Source organism: Peromyscus leucopus, chromosome X, assembly GCF_004664715.2.
Source record: "Peromyscus leucopus breed LL Stock chromosome X, UCI_PerLeu_2.1, whole genome shotgun sequence".
Classification (NCBI taxonomy): Eukaryota; Metazoa; Chordata; class Mammalia; order Rodentia; family Cricetidae; genus Peromyscus; species Peromyscus leucopus.
Window position 1 is genome coordinate 16821797 of NC_051083.1, and position 17115 is coordinate 16838911.

General features: G+C 44.9%; 1 protein-coding gene and 1 pseudogene across 1 annotated transcript; one reads left to right on the forward strand and one right to left on the reverse strand.

Annotated features, from left to right (window-relative positions):
• Positions 1–1145: 1145 nt before the first annotated feature.
• On the reverse strand, positions 1146–2354 carry LOC114701267 (annotated as a pseudogene).
• Positions 2355–12879: 10525 nt separating this feature from the next.
• Usp27x (ubiquitin specific peptidase 27 X-linked) lies at positions 12880–16640 on the forward strand. Its single transcript, XM_028881431.2, has 3 exons — positions 12880–12977; positions 13188–13437; positions 13481–16640. Exons 1-3 carry the CDS (start codon positions 12880–12882, stop codon positions 15737–15739), a joined length of 2607 nt encoding a protein of 868 aa, XP_028737264.1. The 3' UTR covers positions 15740–16640.
• Positions 16641–17115: the final 475 nt, after the last annotated feature.

A 17115-nucleotide genomic window follows, 5' to 3' on the forward strand; every position in this document is an offset into this window, starting at 1 on the left:
CAAATTTTTTTTTCATATAGTTTTGTGCTTTCATTGGTAACTGGTATTCCATGGCATAAATGTACCAGTCTTTTTGTTTAATCATTCACCAGTTAAAGGATATTTTGGTTCTTTCCAGTTGGCATGTCAAGGCTTAAATCTCACCAATTGTATTTATTCATTCTTGTTGGCTGTGTGTTTTGTTTCTCTACATTTTTTTCCCTTGCCTTTCTGTGAGGTACTTGAACATTTTTTAAAAACTAGGTTTTATTTACTCGTTGTATCTTTTTCATAGAAAAGCAATGTATTCCATTATAAGCACTTACACAGTTAGTCATGGAGAATAAAAGGCCGGATGCTGAGACAGGTCAACCAAAATGGAGAGGGCATCAAACTATAGTGGTCAAGGACTAACCCCTAAAAAGCATCTGTTATCAAGGATTAATTTAATTTTAAAAACAAAGACAAACTAGCAATTCACTCTTTCTCAACCTGACAGTTCATCAGTGGTATGACTGTCAGTTAAAAACATATATCTTACAACTTTAACAACAAAATAGAAAACCACACAAAACAAAAACCATTTCACAGAAAGGAAAAAAAATAATATGGAAACAGCTCAAGAAATACACTAATGATCAAAAATGTAAGGGGAAGAAGGCACGTGTAGTCTTAACTAAAAAAAAAAAAACAAAAGGAGTCTGGTTTTACACAGGAAAATGTGCATCCTGGAAAGCCAGGCATGAGGACCTTATAGTAGGTATCTATGACTTGACTCTCCCCTAATTCCTGAGTCAAAATGACATCTTGCAATAGTGATACTCATGGCTCAGACACCTATCTCACTTGGCTTTATTCCTTATCCACTCTGGCCTCTTACTTGAGAATCTGAAAAACTTGGGGATATAGCATAAGAAGAAAAATAGTCATACATAATATACCCCATTTCTGAAGCTGCTTTAGACCTGGTTTGTTACTAGAAAATTCCTGAAGAAAAATTTAAATATAAGTCTGTGGTTTTGTTGAATTAAGTCCCTCAGTTAGGATTTAGAAAACACCCACGATTTGGGATAATGGCTTCGCTGGTGACACCTTTTGGCTGAACCAAGTCTGTGACTTAACCCAGTGTTCGGTCCATCTCAGGGTTCTGAGGACAACAAGGGGAGTCTAAAGCACAAGTGCAGACATGTCTAGGATCCTTGTCCTTCTGGAGCCACGCTTCCTTCAGGCTCTTCATCATTATAAATGTTCTCTGCCACCTGCCACACTTGCATGATATTGTCTTCTGATACAGAACGAATCACCCAAGGTTCGTTGGGATTCCAGGAGAAATCAGAGATCTTGGCAGGGTGACCACCATGAATAAACAACAACTCTGGTGGGCCATCTTCTGCATCTTCTGGGGACTGTTCTCCAGTTTTACTTAAATCCCAGATGTGCAGCCTATAATCAGTACCACTAGAAGCCAAAATAGTCTCATTGTGAGGAGACTAGTGAACATGGAATATTTCATCCTTATGTGATTCAAAGGAATATAACTTGAGTCTCAGATTTCTCAGATCCCACAAGGCACAAAACAGTCTTGTCAGCTGATCCTGTGGCAAGAACGAACTCACTATGAGGACTGAAAGACAGGCAGTTCACTTCAGCAGTGTGAGCATCGACCCAGTGGCTTGGCTTGGAAGTATTGTTTGAATGAGTATCCCAAATCATAAGTTTCTGATCATCAGCAACTGACCCAAACAGAGACTCATGGAGCAGATGACGGGAAACATCCTCTACTACTGCTGTACGGCCTGAAAAGATGGTCTTTGCATCCACCACTTTTCCTTCTTTTGGAACTGCACTGATGTCCCATAGGCAGATGGTATGTATGGTCATCAGAAGCACTAAGTAAGTGCCCACTGAGCTTTGGATTCCAAGACAGACCATAACTTTCCTTCTGATGTCCACAGAGATGAAAATCTGGGTTTCACTCTCCAGAAGGGTCTGGGTTCTTCTTGTAGTCAAAAACAAGCACATCACTGGATGGAGTCTTTGTTACAATGATGCAAGTGTTCTGGGGCGTGTACAGAGCCCTGTTTACTTCTCTTTCATGGTTCATCTTGTTTTCTATTTCAATTTTCCCACTGACAGAGCCAAAACATGCAAATTCTCCTTTTTCAGTATCGTAGTGTGATGCATGAAACTGAGCATCATCATTAGGGATCTGGACACTGGCTATCACCAGGAGGTTTTGTTCATCCGATGTGTGTATTCCCAGGACAAAGCCGATGAGTGCTGCAATCTTTCCCTTCAGACCTGATTACATCCGGAAGCCACTGGGCAGTTAAACTGGACCACTCCAGGACATGGGTCATCACCAAATCATAAAGAAAAAGGGGTTTTCTCTTCCATATTTTGTATTCCTCTTTGATCACATGTTCTTCCACCAGGTCAAAGGCTTGTCAGCCATGGCAGCAGGCAAACTGGAAGGGGTTGAGGGATCCCAGGGCCTGGCATTGCAGGAGGGGCAGGGAGGCTACGGACCACTCATTGTGTTTTTGAAGTGTATCTCTTTTCATCTTTTTATTGGTCTGGCAGCAGAAAGGGGATGTCATTTTGCTACTACTAAGTGTAGAACAAAATACTGAGTGGTTCCTGTATTAGTTACTGCTCTGTCGCTCTGATAAAACAGACTAAAAGCAACTTAGAGATGAAAGGGTATATAGTTGGCTTACAGGTTACAGTCCATCATCTAAGGAAGCCAACCCAATAACCTGGAGATAGGAACTCAAGCAGAGGCAAAAACTGAAGCAGAGATCATGGAGGAATGCAGTTTACTGGCTTCCTCCCCAAGGCTTACTCAGTACCTTTCTTATACAGCCCTGGGGTGCCAGGGATGGCACAGTGAGCTGGGCCCTCCCACATCAACTAGCAACCAAGACAAATTTCCCACAGTTAATCTGATGGAGTCTCTTTTCTTATATATGCGTAGCTTAGCGTCAAATTAACAAAAACTCCCCAGTACAGTTCCCTGTTCAGCTTCCATTGACACTCGGGGGAAGGGTCTCATCTTTAGTACTTGGCAAGTGAGAGAATTTAAGTTTTTTTTCCTGTATCTTGGCCAATACAATCCTAGGTGAGAGAGGCAGAAGTCCCTTGCTGGGTCCCTCATGACCGATAATTAATGGTGATGTGGAGTGTGCTTTTAACTAACAACTATAGTGGTGAGAAGAAGAGGGATCCTCTCATCTCCATGTAGTCATGAATGTCAGGTTTACGTAGTCTCCACTGGCATCCTATCAGGGGAATTATGACTATCACTGCCAACTTGCCTTCCCTGATACCATTATGATAGAGGGTTTGGGCTCTTTGTTTCAGCCAGGCAGAAGCGAGAGTCTATATTTTCCACTTGTAATTTTTTTTAATTTTTGAGATTATAATAAAATTACATTTTTCCTTTCCCTCTCCTCCCTTTGAACCCTCCCACATACTCCTCCCCAATCTCCTCCAAATTCATGGCCTCTTTTTTCATTACCACTTGACTTTTGTTGGCTTAGGTGGTGGGACATTTTTTTTTTTTCTGCACTGTTTGCATGGAGTAGAATGTCAGCTTGTCTAAAATGAATGTCAGGGAAAGTTGTTCCACTCCCTGGTTCTTTACCTAGAGAGCAGAGGCTTTTCTTCCACCTATGCTCACTGAAGTTTCCAGTCTACCAGCTTCTTCACAACCCAGCCTAGGAGTCGTGAGCAGGGAGGAAGCTGTGAGGGAACTTGTTGATGTTTCAGCTGGGGTTTCTGTGGTCCAGAACCAACTTGTCAGATTTTGCTCACCTTTCCATGTTTTCTTATGTTTTTGTTATATACAATGTTCAGTGTTTACAGTTCTACTCGGAGGAAGAGGGCTTAAAAGCACATGCAATCCATTTCTGGGGAGCAGAAGTTTCCCTTGTTTTGTCTTTAAAAATCATTTTGTAATGGAAAATTTAATATATAAAATAGAGAAATTAATAGAATACACAAACCTACATTAGTCAGCTACAACAGTTTTTGAAATTCCGCTACTCTTGCTTCATGTATCTCTCACATACTAATTTTTATTGTGATTAAAAACTCAAAGCCTAGATATATTATTTTATTCAGTGTAAGTATGCATCTCTAACAAGAAAATATTGTTTATGTTATCATATTACCATTGTCATAATTTACTCACAGTAACCCTTTAATGTAATGAAGTAGCAATTTATACTGAAAGTCTCTTGATTGTCTCAAGAAGTGGGCTTTTGTTGTTTTCATTTTTGAGATAGACTGATCCTAAACTCACTATGTAACCCAAGCTGGCCTCAACCTCATAGTCCTCCTGTCTCAGCCTCTTGAATGCTGAATTATGGGTATGAGCCACCACATCAATTTAGGAAGTGATTTAAAAGTTGATTTTTTTTAAATTTATTTTTTAAAAAGTTTTTTTTTTTCATTTTACATACCAATCCCAGTTCCCCCTCCCTTCCCTTCTCCTACCCACCCCACCTCCCCCATTCCACCCCTCCCCATCCACTCCTCAGAGAGGGTAAGGCCTCCCTTGGGGAGTCAACAAAGTCTTGCATACTAAGTTGAGGCGGGATCAATCCCCTCCCCCCTATGTTAAGGCTGAGCAAGGAATCCCTGGCCCAGAGAATGGGTTCCAAAACACCTTTTTATGCACCTGGGACAAGCCCTGGTCTCCCTGCCAGGGGCTCCCCAAACAGATCTAGCCACATATAAAAACTGATTTTTTTTTTCAAAATAGTATCCAAGCAAAATATTATATTTGGTTGTTAAGTTTCTTTAAAATTCTGTAACTTTACCATTATTTACCTCATTCCTTTCAAATGCAATTTATCATTGAATAAATCAGATAAGTGTACTGTAAAAATTCCATATTTGGGATTTGGCTGATTGCTTTAGTGAGCTTGTCCTATTTTCTATATTTTCCATAAACCGTAAGTTATTGGTGCTAGACAATTGATTGGATTTCGTTTCCATTTTCTTCTTACTTTTGGCATTGATATCTAATAGGAGGTGCTGTAGGCTCCCTACTGTATTGTGCCAGGAGGTACATAACACACATTTGCCTCATCCACTGTGGTAATTAAACCTTGAGCAATGTTTCAAGTTGGAAAGATTCCCACATCGTTTTACTTATTTAAAAAATTCATTTATGAGTATTGTCCTAGACTGATGGTTCTCAACTGGAGAGGATTCCATCCCCCAAGGGACATTTAACAACATCCAGAGATATTTTACTCCTAACCACCATATAAAGATTTCTCTCTGGGCCAGCAAGATGGTTCAGTGGGTAGAGCACTGACTGCCAAACCCAGCAACCTGAGTTTAATCCTTGGAACCCACTTGGTGGAAGGAAAGGACTGACTCCTGTAGATTATCCTCTGACCTCCACACAGTTTCCATGGCACATGCTTCCCCGCCCATGAATAAATCATTCTTTAAATGTAAAAAAGTTTTAAAAATCTGCTTTGTTCTCCAAACATGGATTTATGTTTCCATCATAATTTCTTCAACCAGCTCTTTAATAATGACATTTCCCCCTGCGGCCTGTGCTAGCGCAGACCTTTACATTTGTCATTGAGCACGCCTTGCTCAAATGAGCACACCTTGCTCATTTGTCATTGTGTACTTCAGCTAATGCATTTTTGGGGTTGATTCCTAAAAGCAGGATTGTTAAATTGGATAATGAACACATCATTTTTGCTTCACATACTAAACTTCTCTCTGTTGAGGTAATACAATTTTGTTTGCCTTGTTCTTTGAGGGTTTAAACAGATAAAATGGTGGTTAAGGTTTTCTCTGTCATTTTGGGTGCAATCTGAAAACCTCTACTAGCCTACCCAAGCTTTCGAACCTGGAAGAAGTGTTGCGAACAAGCACAAGAAGCTGGAGTCTACAGTTTGGTGAGTAAAATTGCGGAAAACATCTCATTGTGCTTCTTTTTCTGCTCAGGCCCAGGGTAAATCTAGATTTCACAGGGCCAGCCTCCAACACTAGACACAGAATTGAGGACCCCAGTGTTTGCATTTTTTTAGGAGGCAGGATCTCATGTAGTCCAGGTGGTCTCAAAGTCTGCAAGAATAACCATGAACTTCTGTGTGCCTGTTTTATGCAGTGTTTGGGGATCCAGGACTCCTTGCATGCTAGGCAAGCACCACACAAACTGAGCTACGTCCCCCACCCCACCCCACCCTCCCCCCACCTGCCCTATCCCCCCCTAGTATATTATTCAGATGCAAAGTTAAGGTAGGTGGTTGTACCTGCATGCAGAAGGATTACTAGAGAATATGCAATTCAGGTAGGCAGAGGATCAAGAATGTAAGCCAAATGAGCTTGTAAAGCTAAAGTCAGAGCTCTTGGAGATGGAAACTAGAAACAGACTATCTGGTGGCAATATGTGGCAAAAACTGAGGAAATGGCAGCTTGGGGCTGGATGCCATCTCTGTGGCAGCGCCATAGCCATGCATTTGTTTTCTCTTTTCATCCAGAGAAGGGAATAGGCTATTGGAATTGCATGCATGCAAGCTATCTGGAGTCAGATAAATGTGTGCTAAAAGGAAGCCTTCAGTCCCTCACTACTGTTTTCTGCAGGCCAGATAACCCTGATTTCTAGTTCCCTGGTTACTAGTAAGACTGTACTGGGGTGGAGGTGGGTGGGGAGGTGGAGGGGGAGGTGGGGGGTGTGGGGGAGGTGAGGGAAACAGGAGCTGCTGAGTTGACTCTTGGTCATCATAAACGAGCCCATAGATTGGCTAGTCCTGAGCTTAGAGAAATTTGATATGGTCCAAATGGGCTGGGCAGAGCTCAGCTCCCAGACTTACAGGTTGTTTTGTGTGTGGATTTGCTATTTTCTTTTTCTTTAGCTTATAGAAGACTTGCCGGCCGCTGGTGAGAAAACAAGGGCATGGAAAAAATAGAAATCAAACACCTCATTACTGAAATTAGATGTATTCTGAATGGGAAGAAGCATAGAATCTAGAGAATAAACATAAGCAAATTCAAGGTATTTCATTCGTAAAGAAAGTTTACATGGTGAGAGACTAAACCAGTCTACTGTATGGATGTTAAATAATACCACTGAACTACATCACCAGACATTTAAGTATTTTCGTGCTTTAGTCCTCCCATGAAGAGTTAGAATAACACAATAATATTAGTACTTATATCATCAGTGTGTTATAAAGTTAAATAACATAGTAAATGACTTATAAAACAGTACTTGGCATACCATTAGCTATGTTTGTTGCTATTATTATTAGATTGTAATTATTGTATGAAAACCATAAATCATACCATGGCATTGCTTTAAAACCCACAAATAATTCTCAATGCAACTGCAGTAAGAGTCAAGTGTAACATGATGTTCTCCGAGGCTCCAGATGATCAAGGCCCTGCTTGTGCCTCTCATCCTTGTCTTATACCACTCTCCTCTTTCTTGGCACAAATCTCAAGCTGCTCTTGTCTTATTTTCATTTCCTGAAACCAAGGTCTCTCTCTCTCTCTCTCTCTCTCTCTCTCTCTCTCTCTCTCTCTCTCTCTCTCTTTCCCCTTTCACCCTCCCTTCTTCTCTCCCTCCCTCCCTCCCTCCCTCCCTCCCTCCCTCCCTCCCTCCCTCCCTTTCTTCCTCTTTCTCTCCTTCCCTCTCTCTCTCTCCATCGCCCTCCCTCTTTCTATCACCCTCTCTTCCCCTCCTTCCCTCCTCCCCTCTTTCTCTTCTTCTCTCCCCCTTCCACCCCTCCTTCTTCCTCTCTCTCTCTCTGTTTCTTTTATCTCGTGTCCTTTGCCCTTGCTCTATACTCCTACAACAGGCAAAATAATGTTCTCAAAAATGAGAATCCACAAGAGGGCTGTAGAGATAACTCAGTGGTTAATGTATTTGGACTCACTGTGTAGTCCCGGCTGGCCTCAAACTCACAGAAATCTCTGTGAGTTCAAAGCCAGCCTGGTCTACATAGTGAGTTCCATTACAGCCAGGTTACGCAGAGAAATCCTGTTTCAACAAAACAAAACAACAACAAAAAGAATTTACAAGAAAACTAGGCAAAGGGTGTGAGTAAGCAATTCACAAGAAAAGGTAAAACAAAGCAATCAACAGACATGAAAATACAGAGGACTTCACTTCTGATAAAAATTCAGTTTTACATTCCAGAAATATTTAACTATACAAAAGGCCAAAGTAGATATCAAGACTAGATGAATGAGCAATTCATATTCATGGAGCTAGATTAATTATGTGAACCTATATGCATGTATAATATTTAATATCTCCATGGAGTGTTATTTAATACATCATGTGGTGATGGTATTATAAAGAAAAATAAAGCAGGGACAAGATACTATTTAGATAAGGTGAAATTTAAGGCCATTTAAGCGGTGAACTGAAGCAAGTAAGAGAGAAAATCATGATGAGTTGCTTTTTATATTAAAAATAGTTACATATATTTACTTATCTATTTGTGCATGTGCATACGTATGTGCACATGTGCATGGCTTACATGTGGAAGCCACAGGGCAGCTTGGTCCGGGAATGATTCTCTCCTCCCATCACGTGAGTCTCGGGAACCGAACTCAGGCTGTCAGGTTTGATGGCAAACACTTTTACCCAGGGAGCCATGGTGCTGGCTCAAGCCATGAGAATTTCTAGGGAAGAGATTTCCAACCAGAAGAAATAAGGGCTTAGGCCTGGAAGCAGTAGTATGTATCATCTGTTTGATGCAAGGCCAAGCTGATAGATAGGTAAGCAACCAATGAGAGATTTGGTAGGGCCTGAAAGTCCAGAAAAAGGACCTGAGACTAGACTGGGAGTAACATAGAATACCTATGGTCACTTAACACATAATATGGACCCAAATAACAATGACTTCAAAGGATGACGTCAATTTTAGAATATTATTATTTTAAAATTTTATTTTATGTGTTTATGTTTTTAATGTTTATGTGTTTTGTCTGCATGTATATCTGTGCACCATGTGTGTTGCTATTGCCTGCAGAGGCCAGAGGGCATCAGATCCCCCTGGAACTGGAGTTACATACAGATGGTTGTGAGCTGCCACATAGGTCCGGAAATTGAACCCAGGTCCTTTCGAAGAGATCCCAGTGTTTTAACTGCTGGACCATCTTCTCTTCAGCCTCCGAATCTAGGATATTATTGACTGTGAGACATACCAGTATTTTATGTACCCACAACAAAGAAACCAAAATGCTGCTGAACATAATCATAAAGTATCATTCAAAGACTCCAGCAATATTTTAACATGAAGAACCATGTGCCTCTTAGGGTTGATAAATTACAATACTCTTCTTCATGAAAGAATACACTCAGAAGTGGTCAGATTTTTGGTCTTTCCACTGTGATTGGTTACAAGATGGTTTCTACTATAGTCACTAATTCCTCATTTCCAGGAGGAAGAAAGGAGAAGGGAGAAGATGTTTTTTAGACTTCCATTAATTTAAAGATTGCCTTGTAAAGTCTCTCATAAAAAACTCATTGTAATTTTATTGGGATTTCATTGGATGTGTACAGCAAATTTAGAGAAAACACCTGCATAGGCATAGTCTCATTTACATTTCATAAAAGATATATGTATAAAAATGCTTATATTTGCATAGAAACTTTCTCACACATTTCAGGGAAATGGAATTGAGTATGATTGGTGAGGGAGAGAGGGACTTTCACTTATCACACCATTTTTTTAAAAACCCACAAATATATAATATATATGTAACTTTTATCATAAGAAATATGAACCAGTGACTTTCAAAATGGAGCGTGCCTTGCCCAGGAGTATGGGAAACTAAAGGGAATCAATTTTTACACCCTCCAATTTCATATGTAGTGTTTTAAGATTGATCTGCCAGGGAGCATAGCTGTGATAGAGGAGTCAAGCTGGTTCTCTTTTTCCCATCTCCAGTTTCACATGTTTCTTTTTGCACTTACTAAAGAAAATCATCTTTTACCATCCTGAGTCTCTACCTCCCATGCACTACCCTGCAGTGTAAAATCCTCAGGGTGCCAGAGAGACAATTCCGAACACCACATCTACGGTGAACAAACAAATTGCTCTAACAGTGCATGGGAATCGAATCTTTTCGAACCTCAGATGGTTCCTAATTGTTTGCTTCCAATAAAATTGAAGAAAATCCCAGTGAAGTCCTCAGCTGATGAATCACAAGAAAGAGTTTTGAAGCTAAACCATTGTGTGATATTTCCAAAAAGGATTCAAAGGCTTGAACAATGTTTCTAAAAGAAAATGCCTCTTCCCATTTTGTATATGAGAGGTTTCTCTGTGTTAACATTTAGCCAAACACAGATTAGGAAGGACGTGATGCTTAGTCCTGTCTCATTTGAGCAATAAGCAATATTAGTCCATGGAAACAACCCCTAGCAAGTTGCTCTAAGTGCAAAAATACATGTTATTGGGTCAAAAATTTGTTGGAAGAATACAGTAGAATTAAGAACTCCAGGAGAAAAGGGAGAAGATACAACTGGCAACTGGCAAAAGGGCTCTATTGTGAGTTTTGAAAGCAGATGATGGTGGCTCTTAGCTCACTAACGTATTTAGGTTTCACCAGATTTGTGTAATGTACTGACGTAACAGTTTTATTTCTGAAGGTTAACACTTGTCAGAAATGACGTTTGTGTAGCCGAGTGACATTTACGATGCAAAATTTTAGATGTCAACCAAGAACTGTGTGAGAGAGACCACGTTTTCCAAAATATTTTTAGAGAGCATTTTGATATAAACCAAGTTTTATATAAACATAGAAAACTGACCAGGAATTATCATTTACTCTTTTGCCACCTTGTGGTCAGGACAGCATTGAACTTCTAGGCGCATGAACTGTGAGGAAGAGCTGTCCTTCTTGAGGTCTTCTGTCCGTGTTTCCCAGGTCTTGGTGAGGCAGAGATGGTGACATCTGCCCAGGTCTCACTTCAGATTACACAAGCGCTGTACGTGTAAAGATTATGGTGGCTCCCGCCACCCCACCACCCGTGATTAAAACAAAAGCGGAATACAATGAGGGAATGAATGTAAGAAAGTAACAGCTAAGGTGTGCATTTATCAATAGGGGAGAATTTTTTAAAGGAAAGTATGCAGCTAGGTTTTGGTATACTTATTTATTTTTTTAATGATTCCTATTTGGTGCTTCTTTCCTGCTAGTTGTCCTAAAGACACTTCCTTAGTGTGTGTGTTCTTTTTAGGGAAGCCAAATCTGATTCTAATCCCGGGGTGTCTTTGGCTCAGTGCTGGGTCTCCAGCTCTTAGTACAATGCCTGGCTGTGAACAGGTATTGAATAAACATCTGTGAGGTGAATGGTGGCAGAGCCATCCACTTTCAGAACTTGCTGGCCTGGGTGGTGTCCAGGTGCCTCTGTGTGCTTTACAGGAAGTTGATTAGTTAGGCAATCGGGTTACATAGCTATTATTCAGTGGCAACACTCCTAAGCATGGGGATCTTCAGGTTTCTTTGTTGGTTGTTAGCTGGTGAAAACAGGATGAAGGTACTCCTTGCCCTCTGCTCCCGTGCTCCATGAGCTCAGTCATTTTTAGCAGCAGCGGCAGCAGCAGCGGCGGCAGCATTCCTTTAGTAGCCATACCGGTTGCATTTCCTCTAGTTGCAGGCAACAAAAGGCAGGCATTTGTTGGAAGAATGATTCAAGGAACTGAAAACACAGCTGCCTTAGGAAAGGCTGGCACTAAGGTAGCCTTAGGCTAGATAGGAACCAGACAGCCTCCCTAAGGGCTCCAGATTCCTGATTAATCCCCAATGACTCTGTCTTCGCTTCCTCTATGAAGTGACTCAGGTGGAGGCTGATTTCCAGGGGAAAGCAGCGACAGCCCAGTCCCTAAAGTGCACCAGGAACAGCCAGCTGCCACCTGAGGCATCCCATTCTTCTTAGATCACTGTCTCCCTTTAACCCCACATGCTGACACCTGCCTTTGGCTGAACCCTTTGGAAGCGGCAGTTGCAGTTGCTTCTGACACCCCCAGCTCTACCCAGGACCTGAGGGGCTTGTTCTGGACTCAGTCTTCCTGGGCTCCATGCAGCAGCACCCACCCCAGACTGGTGTCCAATCTCTCTCTTCACTGGCAACTCCGCAGACATCCCTTCTATTTCTACCTGCTGCTCACCCCAAACTCTGCTAAACCTTAAGGATCTCAGACTTTGTAGTTTGGGTTCCTTTCAGCCTAGGGGAGGTGCCACCTGTAGGGATGGCCTTGCAGTGTCTGGTTTCCCTTACTGGCCTTGGAGTGATGGTTTCTGCTCAGTGAGGGTTGTATCTGGAGACTAGCTGTCAGTCATTGCATCCAGGGCCATTGGAACCTGTGTGTGTGTGTGTGTGTGTGTGTGTGTGTGTGTGTGTGTGTGTGTGTGTGTGTCTTGGAGTGATGGTTTCTGCTCAGTGAGGGTTGTATCTGGAGACTAGCTGTCAGTCATTGCATCTAGGGCCATTGGAGCCTGGGTGTGTGTGTGTGTGTGTGTGTGTGTGTGTGTGTGTGTGTGTGTGTGTGTGTGTGCCAGCCCAGGAAGTTTAGACCACTGATATGATAATCAAGGGGACATGCCGCTTCTGGTGGAGCGGCCTTGAGGGCATTGTCTTGCCTCTAGACCTGGGGTCCAGGCCTGCCCCCTATGGAGTTGGAGCTTTATCCTTCCTGGGAGGGCAGGAGTTGGACCCCGAGGGGAGAATGGGACTTGCTTTGGGCAGGTTCAGCTGCTGGAATGATGGATGTCTGAGCTTCTCTGTCTTTATTCTCTATGACCACCCTGTGAAGGGATATTTCACAGCCTCAGAAACATTTCTGAACCAGACAACGATATGGCCCCGGGCTCCACACGCCAGGGGAAGCCTGCACCCTTGAGGGCAGTATGAGAGGGGAGGAGACGGCCAAGGGGGTCAGAGCAGCGATTGGAGCTGAGAGCTGGAAGCGCCTTAAAGAGACTGCGCGGTCCCCGCCCCACTTCCCGCCAGCCTCAATGAATTAAAGCTGTGTTTCCCAAACTTGCCCGATCACTAGCAGCCTCTCCAACCCTCGTTACAGATCGAGGTTCCGGAGTACCTCCCTTCCAGTGTCTGATTCAGTAGGCCTGCGGGTGGAGCTGAGGAATCTGTAATTTTAACACGCTCCCCACGTGATTGTCGTGAACAAGCAAGTTTGGGAAATATTGAATTAAAGGAAACGGGGCCTGGCTGCAGAAGCGGCCTCCGCTAGGGGGCTTCGGCTGGAGCATTCCCGGGGGCGTCGCCTGCTTCCGCTGCCGCCTCCTTCAGTGAAAGTCCCTTTTGGGTCCAGCTACCACAGCCACCGCGCTCCCTCAGGCCGGACCGGGGACACCCCAGGTCTGCGTGGCCCCCGCCACCACGCCCAGTGGCCGCCGGAGCCCCGCGAGCAGGGGGAGGAGCCGCAGCCAGTGGAGGCGGAGGAGGCTGGAGGAGGCGGAGACGGCGGAGACGGCGGAGAAGGCATAGAGGAAGGTGGAGGCGGCTGGGAAGGTGGACGCCACCGAGAAGGTGGAGACAGCAGGGAAGGTGGACGCCACCGGGAAGGTGGAGACCGAGGAGGATCCGGGCCGCGGGGCTGAGCTCAAGCTGGAGCCGGAGCCAGAGCTCAAGCCGGAGCCCGAGCCCGAGCCCGAGCCGGAGCCCGAGCCGGAGCCCGAGCCGGAGCCGGAGCCCGAACCGGAGCCGGAGCCGGAGCCCGAACCGGAGCCGGAGCCCAAGCCGGAGCCCGAGCCGGAGCCGGAGCCCGAGCCGGAGCACGAGCCGGAGCCCGAGCCCGAGCCCGAACCGGAGCCGGAGCCGGAGCCGGAGCCGAAGCCGAAGCCCGAGCCCGAGCCCGAGCCCGAGCCCTTACAGGAGCCCGAGCAGGAGCCGAAGGATGAGAACCCAGCGCGGAGCGGCGGTGGCGGCAGCGGCGAAGAGGTTCCTCCCCCCACCCTCCCCTCCGATCCACCGCGGGCCCCCGATCCCTCTCCGCGTCGCAGTCGTGCCCCGCGCCGCCGACCCCGGCCCCGGCCCCAGACTAGGCTCCGTACCCCGCCGCAGCCTAGGCCACGGCCCCCTCCCCGTTCCCGTCCCCGACGCGGTCCCGGGGGCGGGTGCCTGGATGTGGATTTTGCTGTGGGGCCACCAGGTTGTTCCCACGTGAACAGCTTTAAGGTGGGAGAGAACTGGAGGCAGGAATTGCGGGTTATCTACCAGTGCTTCGTGTGGTGTGGAACCCCAGAGACCAGGAAAAGCAAGGCAAAGTCGTGCATCTGCCATGTGTGTGGCACCCATTTAAACAGACTCCACTCTTGCCTTTCCTGCATCTTCTTTGGCTGCTTCACAGAGAAACACATTCATGAGCACGCTGAGACAAAACAGCACAACTTAGCGGTAGATCTTTATTACGGAGGTATATACTGCTTCATGTGTAAAGACTATGTGTATGACAAAGACATTGAGCAAATTGCCAAAGAAGAGCAAGGAGAAGCCTTGAAATTACAAGCCTCCACCTCGACAGAGGTTTCTCAGCAGCAGTGTTCAGTGCTGGGCCCTGGTGAGAAATATCCCACCTGGGAAACGACCAAACCTGAGTTAGAACTGCTGGGGCACAACCCACGGAGAAGAAGAATCGCCTCCAGCTTTACTATCGGCTTACGAGGACTAATTAATCTTGGCAACACGTGTTTTATGAACTGCATTGTCCAGGCCCTGACCCACACTCCAATACTGAGAGATTTCTTTCTCTCTGACAGGCACCGGTGTGAAATGCCCAGCCCCGAGTTGTGTCTGGTCTGTGAGATGTCTTCGCTCTTTCGAGAGCTATATTCTGGAAATCCATCTCCTCATGTCCCCTATAAGTTACTGCACCTGGTGTGGATACACGCTCGTCACTTAGCAGGGTACAGGCAGCAGGATGCCCACGAGTTCCTCATCGCTGCCCTAGATGTCCTGCACAGGCACTGCAAGGGTGATGATGTTGGCAAGGTGGCCAGCAACCCCAACCACTGCAACTGCATCATAGACCAAATCTTCACGGGGGGCCTGCAGTCAGATGTCACCTGTCAAGCCTGCCACGGTGTCTCCACCACTATAGACCCCTGCTGGGACATCAGTCTGGACTTGCCTGGCTCTTGCACATCCTTCTGGCCTATGAGTCCAGGGAGGGAGAGCAGTGTGAATGGGGAAAGCCACATACCAGGCATTACTACCCTCACGGACTGCTTGCGAAGGTTTACCAGGCCAGAGCACTTAGGAAGCAGTGCCAAAATCAAGTGTGGTGGTTGCCAAAGCTACCAAGAATCTACCAAACAGCTCACTATGAAGAAGTTACCAGTTGTTGCCTGCTTTCATTTCAAACGGTTTGAACACTCAGCCAAACAGAGGCGCAAGATCACTACATACATTTCCTTTCCTCTGGAGCTGGATATGACCCCATTTATGGCGTCAAGTAAAGAGACCCGGATGAATGGACAGTTGCAGCTGCCGACCAACAGTGGGGACAACGAGAATAAGTATTCCTTGTTTGCTGTGGTTAATCACCAAGGAACCTTGGAGAGCGGCCACTACACCAGCTTCATTCGGCACCACAGGGACCAGTGGTTCAAGTGTGATGATGCCGTCATCACCAAGGCCAGTATTAAAGATGTGCTGGACAGTGAAGGGTATTTACTGTTCTATCACAAACAGGTCCTGGAACATGAGTCAGAAAAGGTGAAAGAAATGAATACACAAGCCTACTGAAGCAACACACAGGCCTACCTGTAATGGAAGACGACGACACTCGACACTCGTACTACAACAGGCATCGAGATTTAATTGATCTACTTGACCGAGGCCAATGGGCCTGACAGAGTAAGAATTTAACAGTACCCAGTGTCCAAAAGGTCCTGATCGGAAGAGAAATGGGGGAGGGAGAAGAGGCTGTAGTCTAAGCAGTCATGTGAAAGAAATTAAATGGCAGGAATGTTCTGGGTGGGGAAGACAGAGCAGGGAAACTGTGACACTGGTTCATATCCTATATTCCTCCAAAAGATTGTGTGGGAAGGTGTAGGGGGGAGGGGGGTGGTGTTGGGGGGGGTGTGCCCTTGTAACCGTAAAACATCTTTCTCCATGGGTGTTTCAGCTTCAATTGACCAATCACAGAACAGTTACACATTTGTGGGAGGACAAGGAAAAGTTGATTAAAATGTAGCCCATTATGTACATGGGGATGAAAGCAGAAAAGTGGAGGAGGCAGGGATAGCCCATTGACAAACACCTTTGCCAGTTCCTTTGTATTCGTGATTTTCGTGCTATTAAGTGCAGTATTAAAAAAGACAGCCCACATGGCCTAGTGGAAGGAGGAGAAATGAGGGCTTGTGGAAGGGGAGCAGGTGCTCCAAAAGTAGAGAAGGCTAGAAATGCTTTAAGATAACAAGGACAGGCCTCAGCTGACAGTGTAGTGTATGTTTTTGTTAAAAAGCTGTATGATATACTTGAGCAAATCAGTGAACCTCTTTGCGATTGTTTTCTCATCTGTAACATGCAGGTAATTCCTACCTTAAAGGGTTGTTGTTAAAGATTAAATGATATAAAATGTGTCAAAGTCAAAGTAAAGGCTTGGAACTTTGTAGGGACTCAGTAAACATTTGTTGGATCTGAATCTGAAACTTATTTGGACCGGGCCAGAATGCGTCAGAGGCGAATGTCAATTCCTACCTAAGACCCAAGGACAGAAATGACATACATGTCACATGCAATCATACACATGAACTCCCTCCCCAAGGCAGCAGACTCCATTGTTGTGCATATGGCATCATATTCAATGTCCCACCTCAGATTGGTGGTTGGGGGAAAAAACACAACTATCATGTTTTGTCCATTTGAAAGACAATGACATTGTTTTAATGACTCAGCAATCCAGTGGTGGGATTCTGGGGACAGTATGCTACTAGGTATCCACACAATGGTGTTTGGTGGGTTTTTCCCTTCAGAGAGTATTGTGACAATAGCTTCAGTATTTACCAACAGAGAGCAGAAGAAAGGCTTCCAAAACTCACTGGTCCATCAGTTTAGAGATGTTGGTAGAATGGCTTGCTACACTGGACAGAGCAGCCTGCTCTAGAGAGTTAAGCTGA